At 40.8% G+C, this 19,967-nt stretch overlaps 1 protein-coding gene across 5 annotated transcripts; it reads left to right on the top strand.

Annotated features, from left to right (window-relative positions):
* Positions 1-1,957: 1,957 nt before the first annotated feature.
* LOC102922038 (serine protease FAM111A-like) lies at positions 1,958-19,736 on the top strand. Of its 5 annotated transcripts, XR_013047590.1 has the most exons (7): positions 1,961-2,255; positions 3,367-3,451; positions 5,446-5,521; positions 9,019-9,940; positions 13,743-13,884; positions 17,121-17,302; positions 18,756-19,736. XR_013047590.1 is itself a non-coding variant. In XM_042261285.2 (5 exons), the coding sequence occupies exons 3-5, from the start codon at positions 5,495-5,497 to the stop codon at positions 13,778-13,780; spliced, it is 987 nt and encodes a 328-aa protein (XP_042117219.1). In that variant the 5' UTR covers positions 1,961-2,255; positions 3,367-3,451; positions 5,446-5,494; the 3' UTR covers positions 13,781-17,111. The 5 variants fall into 5 exon arrangements, 2 of the variants coding, with proteins under 2 accessions (XP_006996811.1, XP_042117219.1); XR_013047592.1 differs by lacking the exon at positions 17,121-17,302 and having other exon boundaries at positions 18,756-19,735; XR_013047591.1 differs by lacking the exons at positions 17,121-17,302; positions 18,756-19,736 and adding an exon at positions 15,350-17,112.
* Positions 19,737-19,967: the final 231 nt, after the last annotated feature.

The following is a 19,967-nucleotide window of genomic DNA, read 5'->3' as shown; positions in this document are numbered from 1 at the left end:
CTTTGAGCAGTAGCCAGAGTCAGATAAGCACCATTGAAGAGCTTTGCCTTCATTAACCTCTAAAAATAGGGAGTGGTTTCTCACTGGGAAGGCACGTTGTTTCTATATCTCTACTAGTATTTTGATGTGAATAAATTGGCATTGTGTTAGTATGACTAAAAGTCCTGGCTTTTGGAGATGGGAAGTCTTAAGGTTAAAAAGTCATAACGTCTCTATCTGTAACCTGGTAAAACAAACGACAACACAGGACAGGAGAAGTGGCACAGCTGGAAGAGTGCTCGCCCTTGGTCCACAAAGCCCTGGGTTTGATCACCGATACTGCAGAGCACTAAAGTTGTGGCGCATGCATTCAACTCAGGCAGTTGGGAGGGCAGGTGAGAGGACCAGAAGCTTGAGGTCCAAGGCCCCTCTCCCTCTCCCTCCCCTTTCCTCCCCCTCCCATATTTTCATCTCTACTAGAAAATGATCTTAAGAGACACTCTCTAAAGTATACTCTCTGGGGTTCTGTGGCCTTGAATAAGAGTTTAACCTCTTTAGAATTTCCAGTTCTTTATGGGTAAAGTAGGGATTAATGATTCCACCTCTTAGGACTGAACAAATTATGTGAGGATGTTTATGTGAAAAGCACTTAAACATGACATAAGATAGCATATACCCATTCTATTCATTGGTGGATTGTGTGCTCTTAAAATGATTTTTATTAATTCCATGAGAATTCCGTAACTGATGTCATGTCCAGCCATTGTCTAGATGGTGAAGTATTGAAGATAGGTGTCCCTCCTATCCCCAGTGGTCTTTATATTCCTAGTGGTATTCACCACTGTTAAAGCTTTGGATATTTTATTTAAATTGTTCATTTGTTTGAAAGACACAGAGAAAATACTCCTTTGAACAAAACCCAAATAGTAACTCGTGTTCCTAACTATTATTTTAGATAAGCTTTCTTGGCTTCTTTCTGATATCTTTTTACAAGTTTGTTACCACATCTTACCTAGCTTCTTTTCTACTTGTTTCCAAGTAGTTTACCATCCCTCACCTCCATCTTAAAGGAGACCCAGATTTTCGCATCAAGGTAAATAGAATATACTTCTAAATTCTTCAACTGCAAGTTCCTTCACAAGGAACTGCTGCTTGCATTTGAATTCTATCTCCCTTCCTAGATGTGGGTTTGGGTACATCAGCCCCTTAGCTAGAGATACTCTTACTTAAGGCAAAATCTAGATAGGACCTGCTTTCTATGGCAGTTGTGGAAGCTAGCAATCAGAGATGATTTCTGATAAGAATTTGGCACAGTATTTTCTTGAGGTGTGTCTATAAATACTACTTTTACATTATAACCATAGTCGACTTGATTCTGAGTCCCATAGTTCTTCTTGCTCAGACATTGCCTCCTTGTATGTTAGGAATATGAGATACACTGAAACGTTCTCAGATGCTTTTAGTCTTTCTATTTTGGTAAATGGATATGGGGAATGCAGTGGATAAACAATTTCATCTATATTAAAGAAGCATTTATTTTTTAAAAAATTACTATACTGTTTGAAACAATAACGAGAAAGAGCTACATAAACTGATGCACGTTTTGAAAGATGATTCCCTAACAAGGGCATTTGGTCTGTCACCTTGCCCCTCTAGGGATTGTTGCCTCCTAGGAAAAGACCTGAGTTGCCCTAACTGCAACCTTCCTACTGACTCAGCAGGCTTCAGTGGACCTCCTGCTGCAGCAGATGGCGCTGCAGAACCTGGAATCTTGGCTTCTTCTCCCTAGGCTTGCTGGTGGGGCAATCAGGATTCAGCTTCCAGCCTCCACCCCAAACTAGTTCCCAAGGGCCCAGCTCAGGGCGGGAGGGTAGCAGGTTCCAGGCTTTTCGCGCCTTTTCAAGCCCCGCCCAGCCATAGCTATTCGGGTCCTGTCCCCACTTGAGAAAATTCTAGCCACAGAGAGGGAAACCTGACGAGTAGAACTGACATTGACCCGTTCTGCAGCCTGGTTGGTCACGCCATGGATCAAGAAACATTGGGATTAGAGGGCTATGTCAGGGTCGGAGGAGGGGGTTAGGATACCGGTAGAGGTGACTGGCGGCCACCAATCCGTTCGTACTGGCTGGTGATTGGCTCCGGAGAGGCTGTTCCACGTCACATGCTGCTCACTGTGTCCCTTGGACAGGAAGCATTAGGCGCTCTTTTCTTCTGTTAGAGAACCATTTCTGTGACTGCAGGAAATCATCTGTTGCGGTGACAGGAGTGAGTGACTGGTGAGTTTGTAGGGAGCTCAGCTCTTGTGAGGACTTACCGGCCCACTTCCTGGCCGACCTGAACCGGGGTGGGACTTGCTGGCAGTGGAATGATGCAGAAGAGCCTCAAGCATTTTTAGTTGGGAAAGTGTTGGGAGGAGAGTGAGTGCAGTTCCATTTGGGTGGTGTCTGCAGTTTGGGGGCGAGTAAAAGAACAAAGCTTAAGAGAAAGGGTGTAAGGGTTTTGGTTTTTTGTTTGTTTGTTTTCCAGTGCCTAAGGAAGAATACCTCTAGTTTAAAAAAAACAAAAAACAAAAAAAAAAAACCCTGGCATCTGTAAAATCCACTGTTATTTTTCCAAAAATGCCTTCTAAAATGAACTAAGCCATGTCTGATTGTGTTCTGCAAAGAGCTGAAATGTGGTTTCCTGTGTGTACTTCTCTCTAGCATTGAAATATAGGGTGTAACTGACAGAAACTGACTTCTCTCTCAAGCATGTGCAGCATGCTCTGGGGGTGCAGCCACGTGGACAAAGTTAACTCAGAGTCAGGCTGAGTTAACCTGACTCTGAGTTAACTTTGTTGCCTGTGTCCATCATCTTAAATACACCACACGAGAAATGTTCTTCCAGGAACTACAAAGTTGAAAATCCCTTTGATATCTTATTTCAGTGGTTTTCTCAAAGATCCAACTACTACCTTTCATAGAAAATATCAAAGATACAGCTGGGCAGTGGTGGCGCATGCCTTTAATCCCAGCACTCGGGAGGCAGAGCCGGGTGGATCTCTGTGAGTTCAAGGCCAGCCTGGTCTACACTGAGTTCTAGGATAGCCAGGACTACACAGAGAAACCCTGTCTCAAAAAAAAGAAAAAAAAAAAAAAAAGAAAGAAAGAAAATATCAAAGATACTTATTTGTAGCCCTGGCCTCAAAATCCTAGGCTTGATATACCCACCACTCCTGATCTACTACCATATCCTTACCTCCACATTATAGCCTGAGTTAGACCGGAGTTTAGAATACCAGATCTCTTTGTTTCTCCTCAACCTTGCTCTTCTCCTTCAGCACAGCCAGACATTTGTTCAGTAACTATTACCTCACTAGCAGTAAGTTTAACTTGGTTTTATCAACAGGTTTCTGGGAGGCCACATTGGATATTATTAACCTCCGGTTAGAACCAGTGTGTTTCTCTGTTTCTCCAGCCTTCTGTCCCTAAAGGTGAGAAAGGCATTATTGTGTTGATTTTCAGTGTTTTTTTTTTTTAAATTGTGTTTCATAAGTTCTTAATTAATTCTCTTCCTATAGGTAAAGGTACCTTTTACTACATCCTTCTATTACCAGATTTTGAAATGTGTGTATGTTTTGTTTTAAAAAAGAATTTTTGTTTGAGAACATTCCAGGTAGCAGAGCAACACTTGTCTTAAAATTTTTAAAGGTGATATTAGACCACAACTGTGTCAATATTTTGATGTGAATAAACTAGCATTGTTATTATGAGAAGAATGGTCCTGAACTTTTAGAGATGGAAAGTGATACAGGGTTAAAATGTCACAGTACCTCTTAGGGTAACCTTATAAAATTAAAGGCAATGTGGGTTTGGGATGTAGTTCTGTGGGTAGATTTCTTGCCCAGCATGCATGAAGCCTTGGGTTGGATTCTAAGCACCACTTCAACATGACCTGGAGGCACAGAACTGTGATGTCTAGCACTTAGGGAGGGAGGAAGATTGGCAGTTTAGTTTCAAGGCCAGCCTAAGCTGCATGAGACATTTTCTGAAGGAAGAAAAACAATTATTAATTATTAATTATGGGAGTGATATGGAAATCCACTGTAACTGATTCTTTCCTCTCTCTCTCTCTCTCTCTCTCTCTCTCTCTCTCTCTCTCTCTCTCTCTCTTTCTCTCTCTCGCTCCTGCTCTTTCCATTTCTACTAGAAAATATTCTCAATAAAAGTTCTCCAAAGTGTATTCTCTGGAGTTTCTGTCCTTGAAGAAAGTTCAACTTCTCTAGAATTTCATATCCTTCACGGGTGAAATAAGACTAACAATGCCAATCTCAGGTGGTTGAAAGAATTGTTTTGTTTAAACATTCATTCTCTTTTCAGAGACAACACAAGGAAAAGTATATGAAAAAAATACCTTTCACACACACATATACACACACACACACACACTCCAAAAAACAAAATAACAAACAAACAACATCCCCCACCGAATATAAGAAAACCTAATAAACTGTAAAGTAGAAATTATGTTTCCTGAGTATCTATCATTTTTGATAACTTTCAAGATTTTCTTTCCATATGTCCTTCTAAATTTCTATCATTCTCAGGGTACTATGCATTTTTTTTCTACCTGTCCTTCAGTATTTTAACCATTCTTCTATACCCACCTAAGTGAAGACCAGATTTTTTTTTTTAATTTAATTTAATTTTATTTTACAATACCATTCGGTTCTACATATCAGCCACAGGTTCCCCTATTCTCCCCCCTCCCACACCCTCCCTTCCCCCCAGCCTACCCCCCATCCCCACCTCCTCCAGGGCAAATCCTCCCCCCGCCCTCAGGACTGCAATCAACCTGGTAGACTCAGTCCAGGCAGGTCCAGTCCCTTCCTCCCAGACTGAGCCAAGTGTCCCTGCATAAGCTCCAGGTTTCAAACAGCCAACTCATGCAATGAGCACAGGACTCGGTCCCACTGCCTAGATGCCTCTCAAACTGATCAAGCCAATCAACTATCTCACCTATTCAGAGGGCCTGATCCAGTGAAGACCAGATTTTAACATCAATATGAATTAAAACACTCTTGAGTTCCCCAATGCAATCCAATATTGGGTATTGATATCTGCTCTTGGTTTCTATATTGGCTTCAAGCTGTGAGCACCTACCCCAAAAATTTTAGCTAGGACCTGTTTTCCATGCAGCTCTGGGGATAAGCAATTAGACATAATTTATGCTGTGTTTGCTCTACTTCCTGACACAGTGTCTTCATTTGATTATTGCAGTGACTCTGTTGGAGGGACAAACTCTTTGCTATGAAGTTATCACCCTGTGAGAAGCAAGACTGAAGGGAGAGGGATGGTGGGGTGTGGCACCTCGGGAAATAGTCCCCTCTATACAGTATACATCACGTATGAAGATACTGATATGACCTGAAACCATTTTGAAATTAGTAATTCATCTGAGCTATCTGTTTCATGTCTAATCCATCAGGTGTAAGAGGCATATCTCACAGAAGGTCCCAGTTCAAGCAAGGAAAAATATGGAAATCCTGCACTGTTTTTCTCAGGTATGTCTGTAAATACTGAACACATTCACAGCAGACTTAGCCATCCTTGGCCCTAGGTCATAGGTCCTTCCTGCCATGAAAGCCCCTTATTGTTTATTGGGAGTATAACATACTCTATTTCTTGTCTACTTTCTTCTTTCTAGTTTGAAGAAGAGCACTGAGGAAGGGAATTATAAAATGAATGCCAGGCTGGATGGATAGCTCAGCAGTTAAGAGCACTGGCTGCTCTTATAGATGACCTATGTTCAATTCTCAGCACCCACATGGCAGCTCACAACTGTCTGTAACTCCAGCTCCAGGGGATTTAACACCCATACACAGACACACATGCAGACAAGACACCAATGAACATAAATAAAAATAAATCCTAAAAAAGCAAAATAAATTAAAACAAACAAATGAAATGAATGTCATCCATATCAAAGTAGCTTTTAATTAAAAAAAAAAAGAAAAGAAAAAATACTGCCTGAAAAAAAATAAGGAAAAAAGAAAGATCAAATGAATTGTTTTAGATTAAACTGGGAAAAAACAAAATGAGTGTTGTTCCCTATCAGGAAAATATCTTCCTTAGTGTGTCTTATCTACTTAATCCTAAGAATCTATATCTGTATAGTGCTTTGTAGTTCATAAAATGACTGAGTAATTCATTCTTACTATAACCCTGTTAGGCATGTGAGATTTGCTTATAAAATTTCTGTTGCATGTTGTAGCCAGAAGTTTTCTCCGGTCCTTCTGAATCTCTCCCACCCACCGGTACCTCAGCCACTCGGTTTCAAATAAACATATACAGGTTTATATTATATTTAAACTATGGCCATGGCAGACCTCTCACCAGCTAGCTCTTCTATTCGAAATCAGCCCTTAACTATCAATCTATGTATGGCCACATGTTCCGTGGCTTTACCTGTGTCCCGTTACATGTTGCTCCTTAGGTGGCTCACTGGAGTCTTCTCTACCTCTCCTTTCTCTTCCTGTCTATCCATTTGGTTTCCTGCCTGCCTCTAGCTGCTTTGCCATAGGCTAAATGACTTTCTTTATCAACCAATCAGAGCAACATATATGATCCCATTAGAGATGGTTGTGAGCCACCATATGGTTGCTGGGAATTAAACTCAGGACCTCTGGAAGATCAGTCAGTGCTCTTAACCACTGCATGTGAGGGCTCCATGAAATCTGCTTTCCAGACTAAGTAACATGACAATAAGGACTCCCTGAACTGACCAAGAAAGCTGAGAAGTGTCAGGTATTTGAGAGTCTCCTTCAGAGACCTGAGCTCCTTTTCTTTATTCCAGGTTCTGGAAAACTAAAAGATCCAAATGCCTAGAATATCCATGAAAAACACAGATCTGGTTTTCCCCCTCTGTCCTTGTCTAAGACAGCAAGCTAATAACCACATGCACAACCTCTTGTTCCCTTTCATAAGTATCAGACCAGGCATGATAGCACAGGCCTATAATCTCAGAACTCCAAACAGAGAAGGAATGGGATCATAAGTTGAGGACAGCCCATGCTGTGGATATTACTCTGTATAAATAAAATGCTGATTGGCCAGTAGCCAGGCAGGAAGTATAGGTGGGACAAGCAGAAAATAGAATTCTGGGAAGTAGAAGGCTGAGTAGAGGAGACACTGCCAGCTGCTTCCATGAGTACCAACATGTGAGATACTGGTAAGCCATGAGCCATGTGGCAAGGTATAGATTTATAGAAATGGGTTAATTTAAGATATAAGAACAGCTAGCTACAAGCCTGAGCCATTAAGCCAAACAGTTTAAATAATATAAGCATCTGTGTGTTTATTTTATAAGTGGGTTGAGGGACTGCCAGGGCTTGGGAGGAGCTGGAGAGTAACTCTCCAGCTACAAGCCTGGGCTATAGTGTCTTAACAGTCAAAAGAAAACTTTTGGATATCTAGGGCCTCTGCCACGGCGGAGGAATTGAAAGTAGTTGGAGAGCAAACCTAACCACCTGAGTTAGGTCCCTGGGATGTCTGAGGAGAACTGACCCCACACCATGGTCCTTTGCCCTCCACATGAGTGGCACAGCATGCTTCAGGCCTGCACTCACAAGCACAAAGTCTAATGGTGTTTAGGTGTCTCTGTTAAAGAGTAGAAAGTGTATTTCAGTTCTTTCAAGGAGTGTGGCAGGAATGTTTCTCAGCATATTTAGACTGAAGAGACACTCTTGGAGACTTCCTAGGCAACCTGCTTTAAATTTATATAAGCTTACATTATTTTGTTCTCACCAGAATATCAGCATCAATATTAAAGATGACAGGCTTAATCTTCACCATGCTTCACCATTGTTATTCTCATTACCAGTGAGAGACATCGCGGGCATGTGAACTCATACCTGCTTGTTACACCAACAGGGAAATTAAAACTTTCAGACACAGGAATCGGATGCCTTAATTTTTAAATCATTTTTTCTACTTTAAGTCGTTTCCCCTTAGTCCCTCCCTTCTTCCCATTCCTGGTTTTAAGATAATGGCTCATAACATGGGTGTTCTGAGTACAAATTTACACAACAGAATGGAGAATATTAGACTAACTACCAGACTTCAAAAACTCACTTGCTTATTGGTTATCATGTGATTAAGAAAGGCACTCAGTCAAAGCTCATGTGAACTCACAGAGACTGAGGAAGCATTCACAGGACCTGCATGGCTCCGCATCAGGTCCTCTGTGTATATATCATGGCTTCTACTTTAGTGTTTTCATGGGATTCCTGAGTGTGCCTACAAGTGATTCTCTGATTTTTAAACCTTGTCTTAGGCTCTTTCTTCTGTTTGTTTTGTTCAACTCTGATGTGTTAGTTTTTGTTTTATCTTCTTATATTATTTTTTAAATGTGAAGCAGAAAGGAATTAGAAAATACACATTACATACTTCGTCTTCTTCTACAGGACAGTGACCTTTTAGTTATTGTTGTTCCTGAATATTTCATCATGCTTGAAAACTGACATACTAAAGCAAATAGTGTGAGTTCCTTTTGTGGTAGATGCTAATTAAATCAAGGTCGCGAGGAGCCATGATAATTGTGAATTTGAGGCCAACCTAGACTGCAGATCTAGGTGCACAGTCGCCTTTGCTATTCAGTGAGACTCTGCCTCTCAGTTGTGTGTGTACATGTGCAAAGAAATTACAAAAGAACTCAAGCAATCTGTTATTATGCTTGAAAAATTTAAAATATCTCGTTTAAAATAACAAAGAAGAATGCAATACTTATCGAAGCCAATAGATTTTGATACATCTGGATGAGTTAATTCCTTCTGCCTGCTTGCTGAGCAAACATGGCAGGTCTGATATGAAGAGACTCTCTGGTGAGTGTGAAAAGACTGGGCTTTGCTGCAGAATCCAGATCAGCTCTGATGTAATATTACTTGCTGGTATTTCCACATTGCTTCTTAATTTTAGATAGGAATCATGTGAATTGCACACAAAAATCACAGGAATACAGTTGTAGTCACAGTTTTCTAATGTGTCTATTATTTCTTTTTAGGTCCCCAAAGAGCAGAATGAGCCCATATTTTCTCAAATGAAAATGAAATGTAGAAAAAGACCAAAGGAGGTGACCAACAACCAAGACCAAAGTTCACACGGGGAACAAAAAACTCGACAAGATCAGACCACTCTCCCAATTAAAATTATCAACATCACCTTGGGGGTAAGCCCCGAGGCACATATGCACATTCTCATCGATGCGGGGACAGGTCGCTTATATGAGGCACTCAACACCCTTGACCCTGTCAAAAGAGAGATAGAAAGACAGCCAGGCAAAGAAATGCTGGTGTGTGGCAAAGAAGGAATAGAAGGGTACATAAACCTCGGCATGCCCCTCCGTTGTTTTCCAGAAGGGAGCCATGTGGTCATTACCTTTTCCAAAACTCAAAGTGAGGAGAAAGAAGATAATGAAGTGTGTGGCCGGTTTGACCAGTCTTCTGCTGAGTGTGTTGTATTTTACATTCATGCAGTCGGGAATAGGATCCTGAGGTGCAGGGAACTTGACAAGGAGGGGATCAAAGTCTGTGTGTATGGCTTCAAAGGAGAGACCATCAAGGCCACTCTGAGGAAGGATGGCAGGTTTCATTCCTTTGTGGAGAGTGACCATTGGAAACTCATCCACAATGATACCATCATAGCAAACACCCAGCTGGTTGATGTATTACAGGGTAAGGTCTTTCTGGTTGAGGTTGAAAGAAAGAAAAGCCCTTGGGCGGTAGCAGCAACTCGGAATTCTGAGTTAGAGGACAGAAACTTCAGTGAGTTAAAAGAATACATTGTGAATTTGTACCCCACATTGGAAAGAGAACGGGAAAAACTGAGAGCATACATCAAGGAAGAAAGTGAGAAAAGAAAGAAAGCTAACTTATTCAAAGAACATAGAGCAAACTTCAGGAAGCTGACCCAAAACTCCATCCCAGGTAAAGTCTTCAAACTTCTTTCACAGCTCAGTGACTCAGTTGGGCTCATAGTTTGGGACAACAATGGAAACAGGGGTAGTGCCACATGCTTTGTTTTCAAAGGGATGTACATTTTCACTTGTCGACATGTAATAAATGACATTGTAGGGGAAGGCGTAGAGCCAAGTCAGTGGGCAGATATACTTAGTCAATGTGTAAGAGTGACATTTGAATATCAAGTGTTCCCCATAAAAGAAGACAGCTATTGCTCTGTTGAACCTTGGTTTGAGGTGTCTGATGTAACTCTTGATTATGCTGTCCTGAAACTGAAAGGAAACAGACGGCATATTCCTACAGGACTCTGTAATGGAACACCTTCTGAATCAGTTAGTGGGTTTATGTATATGATTGGTCATCCAGATGGAAAATACAAGGTTGTTGATGGTTGTACTGTGGTACCTGAAAATGAGCAAAGAAGGAAATGTGAGGACATTCAGGGAAGAGGAGCAGTGGATTTCAGTGATTCCATGCAGTATATCTATATGTACACCCAAAGAAGTTTCCAGAAGAACATCCATGATCCTGGTGTGGCTACCTGGGATAATACTTTTTATTGTGGGTCTTCTGGATCTCCTATATTTGATGCTAGAGGATCACTGGTAGCCATGCACACTGCTGGCTTCATTTGTGAGTATGAAAGTGGGTATTCCAGTGTCATTGAATTGGGCTCCTCAATGAAACACATCCTTGATGATATTAAACAAAACCATGAAACATGGTACAAGGAAATTTGTGTATTCAAAGGGACGTAGAAATACTGAGTCTAGAAGCCTGAGGACTATAGAGAATTCGGTCAGTCCTGTCTTTAAGGCAGTTGCCTGTGTATTGTTTTTCTGTAGGCAATGAAAATATTTTTTAAACTTTTAAATGTTGAGTTGTATTTCATAGACAATTGATGGTTTAATCTATTTCCTATATATAACATGCATTTTTAATTGAAAATAATTTTTTTATTCATTTTACATACCAAACACAGATTCCCCTCTCATCCCTCCTCTCGTCCCCCCACCCCTGCCTACTCACAGTCCTCTCTCCCTACTCACCCCTCACCCCCTCCTCCAACAGGGCAAGTTCTCCCATCAGGGGACACCTAAGTCTGGCACATTCAGCTGAGGCAGGACCAAGCCCCTAACCACTTCATCAGGGTGAGCAAGGTGTCTGACCACAGGCAATGGGATCCAAAAGCCAGCTAATCCTGATAAATCCTGATCACACTGCCAGGGGCCCCTCAAACAAGCCCAGCTACACAACTGCCTTCCCTATGCAGAGGTTCTAGTCCACTCCTATGCAGGTTCCACAACTATTGGTCTAAAGTTCGTGAGTTCCTTTGAGCTTGGTTCAGTTGTCTCTGTAGATTTCCCCATCATGATCTTGACCCCCCTTGCTCATATAATCCCTCTTCTCTCTCTTCAACTGGACTCCCGGAGCTCAGCCTGGTGCTTGGCTGTGGATCTCTGCATCTGCTTACATCAGTTACTGGATGAAGGCTCTATAATGACAGTTAGGGTATTCACCAATCTGATTACCAGGGTAAGCCAGTTCAGGCACCCTCACCACTATTGCTAGTAGTCTAATCTGAAGTCATCCTTGTGGATTCCTGGGAATTTCCCTAAAACCAGGTTTCTCCCTTACCCCATAATGTCTCCCTTTATCAAGATATCTCTTTCATTGCTCTCCCACTGTGTTTTTCCCCCAGCTCAACCATCCCGTTCCCTCATGTTCTTATCCCCCATCCCTTGTTTCCTATATATACCACCATTTTTAATTGATAATAATTTTTGTACAAAATATTCTGATCATGATTTCCCCTCCTCCAACTCCTCCCAGATTCTCTCCACCTTCCCACCCACTCAAATCCACACCACATTATTTTCTCTCTCTTATAGGAAAACAAACAGGCATCTAAAAAGATAAAATGAAACACAACAAAACAGGATAGGACCAAACAAACAGTAAAAGAGAGACAAAGAAAAAGCACAAGAAACACATACAGAGGCAGAGGGACTCATATTCACACACAAAGAAATATTGTAAAATCAGCTAGCACCCACCTCTAAGCAAATATGTACCATATTTGTCCCTCTGGATCTGGGTTACCTAACGAGGATGATTTGTTGTAGCTCTATTCATTTACTTGTAAATTTCATAATTTGAGGGTTTTTTTTTAAACAGCTCAGTAATATTCCACTATGTAAATATAGCAAATTTTCTTCCTCCACTCAGTTGTTGATGGACATCTAGGCTGTTTACACCTGAACATGGTTGATCAAGTGTTTCTGTAGTAGGATATACAGTCCTTTAGGTATATGCCCAGGAGTGGGATGGCCAGATCCTGAGGTAGGCCTATTCCCAGCTTCCTGAGGAACCTCCACAAAGTTTTTCCATAGTGTTTGTACAAGTTTGCACGCCAACAAGCAGTGAATGAGTGTTTTCCTTACACCACATCCTCACTAGAATGAGCTGTCACTTGTTTTATTGAACTTGGCCATTGTGACTGGTGTAAGATGAAATCTCAAAGTAGTTTTGGTTTGTATTTCCCTGATGACTAAGGATGTTGGCCATTTGTATTTCATCTTTTGAGAACTCCCTGTTTATATCTGTACTCTGTTTTTAAATGGGTTCCTTTCTGATTGTGAAGGGTTTTTGTCTTTTTTAGCATACACACACATATATAAAATTATATATACAGAGAGAGAGATTAGATATTAGCCCTCTATAGGATACAGTTGGTAAAATCTTTTCCCATTCTGTAGCCTGCCACTTTGTCCAAATGATGGTGTTCTTTGCCATGTAGAAGCTTTCAAGTTTAGTGAGGTCCCTCTTTTTATTATTCTTAGTATCTGTGCTATCAACATTCTATTCAGGAAGTCTTTTCCTGTGCCAATGAGTTCAAGAGTTTTCCCCACTTTCTTTTCTATTAGATTCAGGGTCTCTAGCTTTATGTTATTCAGGGTCTTTAGTTTTATGTTGAGGTGATTGATCCATTTGGAGTTGAGTTTTCTTCAGGGTGATAAATATGGATCTATTTGCATCCTTCTACATACAGACATCCATATGACTAGCAGTATTTGCTGACAATTCTGTGTTTTCTCCAGTGTGTATTTATAGCTTACCTATCAAACACCAGGTACCCATGAGTGTGTGGACCTAAATCTAAGTCTTCAATTCTATTCCATTGATCTACATGTCTGTTTTTATGCCAATATCATGCCATTTTTATTACTATAGCTCTGTAGTATAATTTGAGGTCAGGCTTGGTGATATCTCCAAAATTTCTTTTATTATTCAGGATTGTTAAAGCTATCCTGTTTTTTTTTCCTTCCATATGAAGCTAAAAATTGTTCCCTATATTGCTTTTGGTCATACTATTTTTGTTTGTTCGTTTGATCACAGAGACAGAATGGAAACTAATTAGAATACCCAGACATTCAACTCTTGAGTAATCTCATCAGCAATATTGTTCTGCTTAGTTCTGGACTAACCTAGCTGATGACTCAACAAAGCTATCTATCGCTAACCTTCAATTGCTTACAGGGTTCTAAAGTGTTCACCTTCATATGGTCAGGGGCAACAATGGAGATTTAGTAAAGAAAGAAAACTTGGCAGAAAGATGGTGAGACATTGATTAGTTTTGAATATTTTTATCAATTCTTTGAGAATTCCATGCAGTTTATTTTGACCATATTCATTCCTACTTGTTCCAGATCCACCCCACCTTTCTACCTACCCAATTCTCTGTCTCTTCTCTTTTTACATTTAATAGTCCATGGATTCCCATCTGCTCTGTCCATGTGCTTCTAAATGTGGGCTGCCCACTGGAGTGTGGTCTACCTACCAAAGCCTCACCCTTAAAGGAAACTGGCCCTTCCTTCCCTAGAAGCCATCAACTGTCCACAGTTTTACAGGTAAAATTGGGGCAGAGATCAGTTAATTCTATTTCTGACAGATTCCTGGGTTTACTTAGTAATGATACCTTTCTTAGTTAGGGTTCCTGTTGCTGTAATAAAACATCATGAGCAAAAACAACTTGGAGGTGGGGAAGGGTTTATTTCAGCTGATAACGTGTAGTCCATCAGTCAGGAAAGTCAAGGCAGGAACCTGGAGGCGAGAACTGCAGCAGAAACCAGGAGGGAATGCTGCTTACCGGCTTGCTCTCATGGTTGCTCAGTTTGCTTTCTTATATAACTCAGAACTGCTTGCCCAAAGGTGGCACTACCTGCAATGGGCTGGGTCTTCCAGCTGTACCAACAGCTGATTAAGAAACAGCAGCACAAGCTTGCCTACCTGCCAAACTTGTGGGGACATTCTCTCAGGCAAGCTCCCCTCTTCCCATAGGACTCGGGCTCATATGACAATGACAAAGCACCAGCCAGCACACCACCTTTTTAGACCATGAGAAAGAGGTCTGTTTCTGCAGTTTTGCCCTAATGCTTAGCTCCTTATCTGCCATTTTCATGACTTAGTCACACTGGTCTCTAGAGACGCAGGCTGTGTCTTTGTTTGTGGTGTGTCTCCATTGCCTAGCATAGTTTTAATGCATACAGAGGTAGTACACAGCAAATAATTCTCTAGATGAGTCCTGGAAGTACAATAATATTCTCTGAAACAGAGACATATCTACATGTGCATAAACGCTCTTTATGCATAGACACAAAACAGTAGTGAATACACACGTGTGTTAATTTGTACCTGGATGGGAAATACCATATCAACTAGATAATATGTCTGCACAGTTTTTTTCTGTTGTTGTTGGTTTGTTTGTTTTCAGTTTTATTTGTTTTTGTGTGTATGGGTATTTTGCCTGCATGTAAGTCTATGCATCACATGTGTATCTGATGTCCATAAAAGCCAAAACAGGGCATCAGATCTTCTGGCACTGGTGTTACAGACAGTTGTGAGCTATCATGTAGGTCCTGGGAATTCAACCCAGGTCCTCTTGAAGAGCAGGAAGTGCTCTTAACCACTAGGCTATATCTCCAGCCCAAATTTCTTCTGCTTTTAATCTTAAACATGTCATTTCTTTCTAAGTGTGCTTCAGTCAGGTCCTCTTCCCAACAAGGGGAGATTCATTACACATTTAGAGCAAAATCAATCAAATTTTACTAAATTTTCTTGTCAGGGCACACATACATTCTTTCCTTTGATGCCGCGTGTTTCATAAATGACTTTGTAAATTTGAGTAGCTTAAGGTTCACTATGCACTGTAAGTTTCTACAGGATTTAGCAAGTGTGTAATGTCACACATTGGTCCTTAGATTGCCACACAGAAGTTTGGTTGCCTAAAAGCCTGTGATTTGTGTCTTTGTCTCATCTCTCCCTCAACCAATGTGAATCAAAGACTTATTGTGCTCACACTTTTATCTATTCCAGACTGCCATATTATACAGAACCATGTACTATCAGATGCTTTTGGGACTGACTCATACGCCATTAAAGTTTCTTCTGTATTTTGTGGTTTTATAGCTCATTTCTGTTTGTCATTGATTAATGTTGGATGGATTTATCACACGTAAAAATATGTATTCACCCTTTAAAATCCCGTAGTTGCTTCCAGTTGCTGTGATTATTAATACAAAGCCTAAAGACCTCTGTATTTCTGGTTGTTTTAATGATATATATCAATACTATTGACTAAATACCAATTAAAGGATGTGATTAATGGATTCTATATTAAAACAATGTTTGACTTTGCAAAAATCTGCCAAATTTTCTTTTAAAGAATCTGCAGTTTTGCATTTCTTACTCTCAACAAGAGACATACTATTCCAACCCCCTCCCCGAATCTGGTATTATCAGCTCCATGTGTGGTTTGTGTGATTGAGTTGGACTTGAGATATATTACTATAACTGGTAAGTCTGGAATTCTTCAGGAGTTACAAGGTTTATTAAAGAAACTGAAGATGTTTGGGGACAGGTGGGATGTAATAGAGCTAGTACAGATACTGTAGGAATTAGGGGCTCTTTGAGGAGGAGAGGAATAGAAAATATTTCTAAAACTGCAGCTAGAGAGTGTCAGCCTAAAGCAGCAGAAGAAGGAGAAACGTCCCTGACAAAGGTGGAAATGTCTTAGGAATTACTGTGACTTCTAACCATGACACTGGCCATTTATGGAGAGATCGTAACTATATTACTTATAAGTAAGATATTGCAATGCCCTGTCTGATGTTCATGACCTTCTGAGTCATAAATGACCACCACTAGGTTTCTATTTTACAAGATACCCATATATCTTTTTCATTGGCAAATGTTAACCCCAGAAAAATGCAGGAATCTGGGGAAAATGGTTCTCAGCCTTGTAAGGCAGTAGTGGTACTACTTGCTCATAGAAAAGGATCCCCCATGTGTTACATACACACATATACATAATCATAAATTATCACTTTCAGTGGGCTAGTGATGGAGATTACAAAGTATCTTACAGCTTCACAACCACTGATCTGACAAGTAATTCTCTCTCTAAAAAAAAAAATCCAACTATCAATGTTTTGGGGCCAGTTGGAATAGGTGACTTTTCAGCTGCCCTGTTAATTAGATGATGTCATCATAGAAAAGCATGCTCAAGAGTGTCATATTGAATTTGGGCACAGGCATGAAAATTTCATCTCTTCTCCACAATAAACTCCCATATTTCCATCTTTGCTTGTGTTCTATGTAGAAATTCCAAGGGAGCTGAAAACATTTTTATTTTCTCTTGATTCGTTTTATTAATGAATTTATTTTTTGAGACTTGTTTTCAGGTATTCAATCTTGCTATATAGACAAAGTTGACCTTGAATGGCCTTTATGTCTCTGTGTTTGTGCATGTGTACCTGTGTTTGTGTGGCATGCTTGCGTGTATGCCTTTGAGTGTATACATATGGACATGATTGAGCACATATGTCTATGTGGGCATACAAGATGTGTTGTGGGTGTGTGGAGGTCATAGGCCAGCATCAGATATCTCATTCATTCCTTCTTCGCCTTATTTTGTGAGACAGTTTCTCTCACAGGACCTGGCGATTACTGATCTGGCCAGACTGGCTATCCAGCAAGCCCCAGGATTGTGCTCATTGTCCTCCTCAGTACTAGAGTCAGGCAAGGTAGGGAGCACCTGGCATTTTCTGTTTACTAATTATCCAATTCTGGTGTTATGCCCATGCAGCAAACACTTTATGAACTGAACCATTTCTCCAGCCCTGGAACTCCTGATCCTCTCACCTTTACAAGTTCTTGGAGTTCTGACCCTGCTGCCTCCCTCTCCCAAGGTTTAGCATTACAGGAATATGCCAGCATATCAGATGTATGAGGGGCCAGGAACCAAATCCAGAACTCAGAGTATGCTAGGTAAGCATTCTACCAAATGGATTTCATACTCAGCTCTCCAAAAGGCTGTATTCATTTATGTAGTTTATTAAAAACCAGATTTCTCCATGACATTTTCATACATAGTTTTGGTTCATTCTGCTGTGGGATGGTCTGTATGTCAAATTACTCTGATTGGTCAATAAATAAAACACTGATTGTCCAGTGGCCAGGCAGAAAGTATAGGCGGGACTAACAGGAGAAAAGGAAGGCAAAAGGAGTCACTGCCAGCCTCCACCATGACAAGCAGCATGTGAAGACACCGGTAAGCCACGACCCGCGTGGCAGGGTATAGATTTGTGGAAATGGATTAATTTAAGCTATAAGAACAGTTAGCAAGAAGCCTGCCACAGCCATACAGTTTGTAAGCAATATAAGTCTCTGTGTTTACTTGGTTGGGTCTGAGTGGCTGTGGGACTGGCGGGTGACAAAGATTTGTCCTGACTGTGGGCAAGGCGGAAAACTCTAGCTACATCATTCAGCCTACCACCCACTCCTCTGTCTGCCCATCTCACTTTCATCTCCCTCCTACTCTCAGAATTTCTCCTTCCACTTTGATACCATGTTTTACAGTGATCTCCTTGACCATCCCACTCAAAGTTGGATCTTCCCTGGCTCTTCCCTCTCAAGGGGCCTCTTTCTAGCTCCTGCCTCTAACCATGCTTACTTCCACCCACAGTCATATCCAAAGGCTTTCAATGTAGCCTTTGCTCAGTTTTCATTTCTGCCATATTTCTTTCCAAAACATTCATTTTCACTACTTCCTGTGATGTTTGTCATCCATTCTTCTCATTCATATTAAAGAAAAACAGAAAGAGTTTTGAATTCAGATTTTGATTTTGAAAATTGCCAGTCTGTGTACATAACAACACTTAAGATTCTTATGACTTGCCGGGCGGTGGTGGCGCACACCTTTAATCCCAGCACTCGGGAGGCAGAGCCAGGCGGATCTCTGTGAGTTTGAGGCCAGCCTGGGCTACCAAGTGAGTCCCAGGAAAAGTGCAAAGCTACACAGAGAAACCCTGTCTCGGAAAAAAAAAAAGATTCTTATGACTTACAGAAGAGTATAGCATATTTGTAGAATGTACACTATTGTAGGTGCTTACAATGTGGTAATTCAGTCCCTGTATATGTGAAACTCAGAGTCCAGCTTCTTTGAACAAAGAAGGATTATGTGATCAGGACACAATCTGACAATCATAACAATGCATTAGACAGAATGCTTACCGAGGGCAGCTATGATGTGTCTGAGAAACTACAGACGGTGGAAGGACTGAAAGCAATGGTGTGGGAAGGTTGAGAGCAGATACTACTCACCAGCAATCACACTGATTCTTCCCTCCACCAGAACCGAGTTATATTCTGGAAATTTTCTTACAGTTGACAGTAGAGAAGAAACTAACAACACTTTCCCACAATTCCCTTTATTCTCCAGATAGCCTCCAGAAATGATGACAACCAGCATGAAGTAGCCCTTGAAGTTTGGAATTCATAACTGAACAATAACGAACAATGTCAATCCATATTTGCCTTAAATGAAAGTTCCATCTGACTAGAGCACACTGTACTTGCAGCATGGGGTGAAGCTATTGAGTCTATACTCAGCCCTGAGATCAAGTAACACTTTCAGAAGGTGTAGAGAATCATTTGAATATGATCGATGTTGCTCACGGATGCAACAACTCAAAGATATATAAACTGAGGATGCTTCCTAAGTGGCTGCTCTGAGGGTCTCATTTTAAAGTAAACATTGGTTATCCAAAGACCAAATGCCTACTTCACAGTGGCTCTTGGGAGGAGGGTAAAGATTCTGAACAAGTAGGAACTTGAAGAAAATGAAGTACGCTTTGTATCTATGCCTGAGTGGTGATGCAAAGTTGGCCAACTGTGGTCTGACCTAAATGAATTCAAATGGATACTGTCATAGTTAGCTTTAGCTGTCAACTTGACACAAACCTAAAGTCACCTGGGAAAAGTGAACCACTGTTGATGAACTTTCCAGATCAGATTGGCCTGTGGCTGTATCTGTGAAGCATTTTCTTAGTATTTAATCGATGTATGAGGGGAGCGCCCAGTGAGGGTAGACCCATCCCTAGGTAAGTGGGCCTGGATTGCATAACAAAGGAAACTGAACAAGCCAGAAAACACCGCTCATGTGTTTTCTCTCACGAGCCCTTACGTTGAGTCCCTACCTTGGCTTCTCTTTATGATGGACTGTAACCTGAAAATGAAATAAACTCTTTCTTCCTCAGGTTGCTTTTGGTCAGAGTGTTTTATTGCAGCAACAGAAAAGATAACTATGACAGACACTAAGAGAAGGTAATAAAACAATTCATGTACAACAGTCTGTAGAGGATACCAAGTTTTAAAAAGAATTCCCCAAACACTTTGAAATGGACAATTATTTAGACAGCAAACCTATTGAATTATTTGGGTCTATGTGGAGTCAACAGACAGAATCCTTGGGAAAATTGCACAACATACCCTACATGGGAAGGCACTGTGCTGTGAATCTGGGTATCTAGAAGAAGATAGCTCATCTCTTGATGAATTTTCAATGTTGGGCAAAGCTGTAGTGCATCCATATCAAAATTTTATTGTGGAAGAGAACAATAATTATTTTGTCAAGACAGGGTTTTTCTGTGTA

This window comes from Peromyscus maniculatus, chromosome 1 (genome assembly GCF_049852395.1).
Source record: "Peromyscus maniculatus bairdii isolate BWxNUB_F1_BW_parent chromosome 1, HU_Pman_BW_mat_3.1, whole genome shotgun sequence".
Classification (NCBI taxonomy): Eukaryota; Metazoa; Chordata; class Mammalia; order Rodentia; family Cricetidae; genus Peromyscus; species Peromyscus maniculatus.
This window is presented reverse-complemented; position numbering and strand designations above follow the sequence as displayed.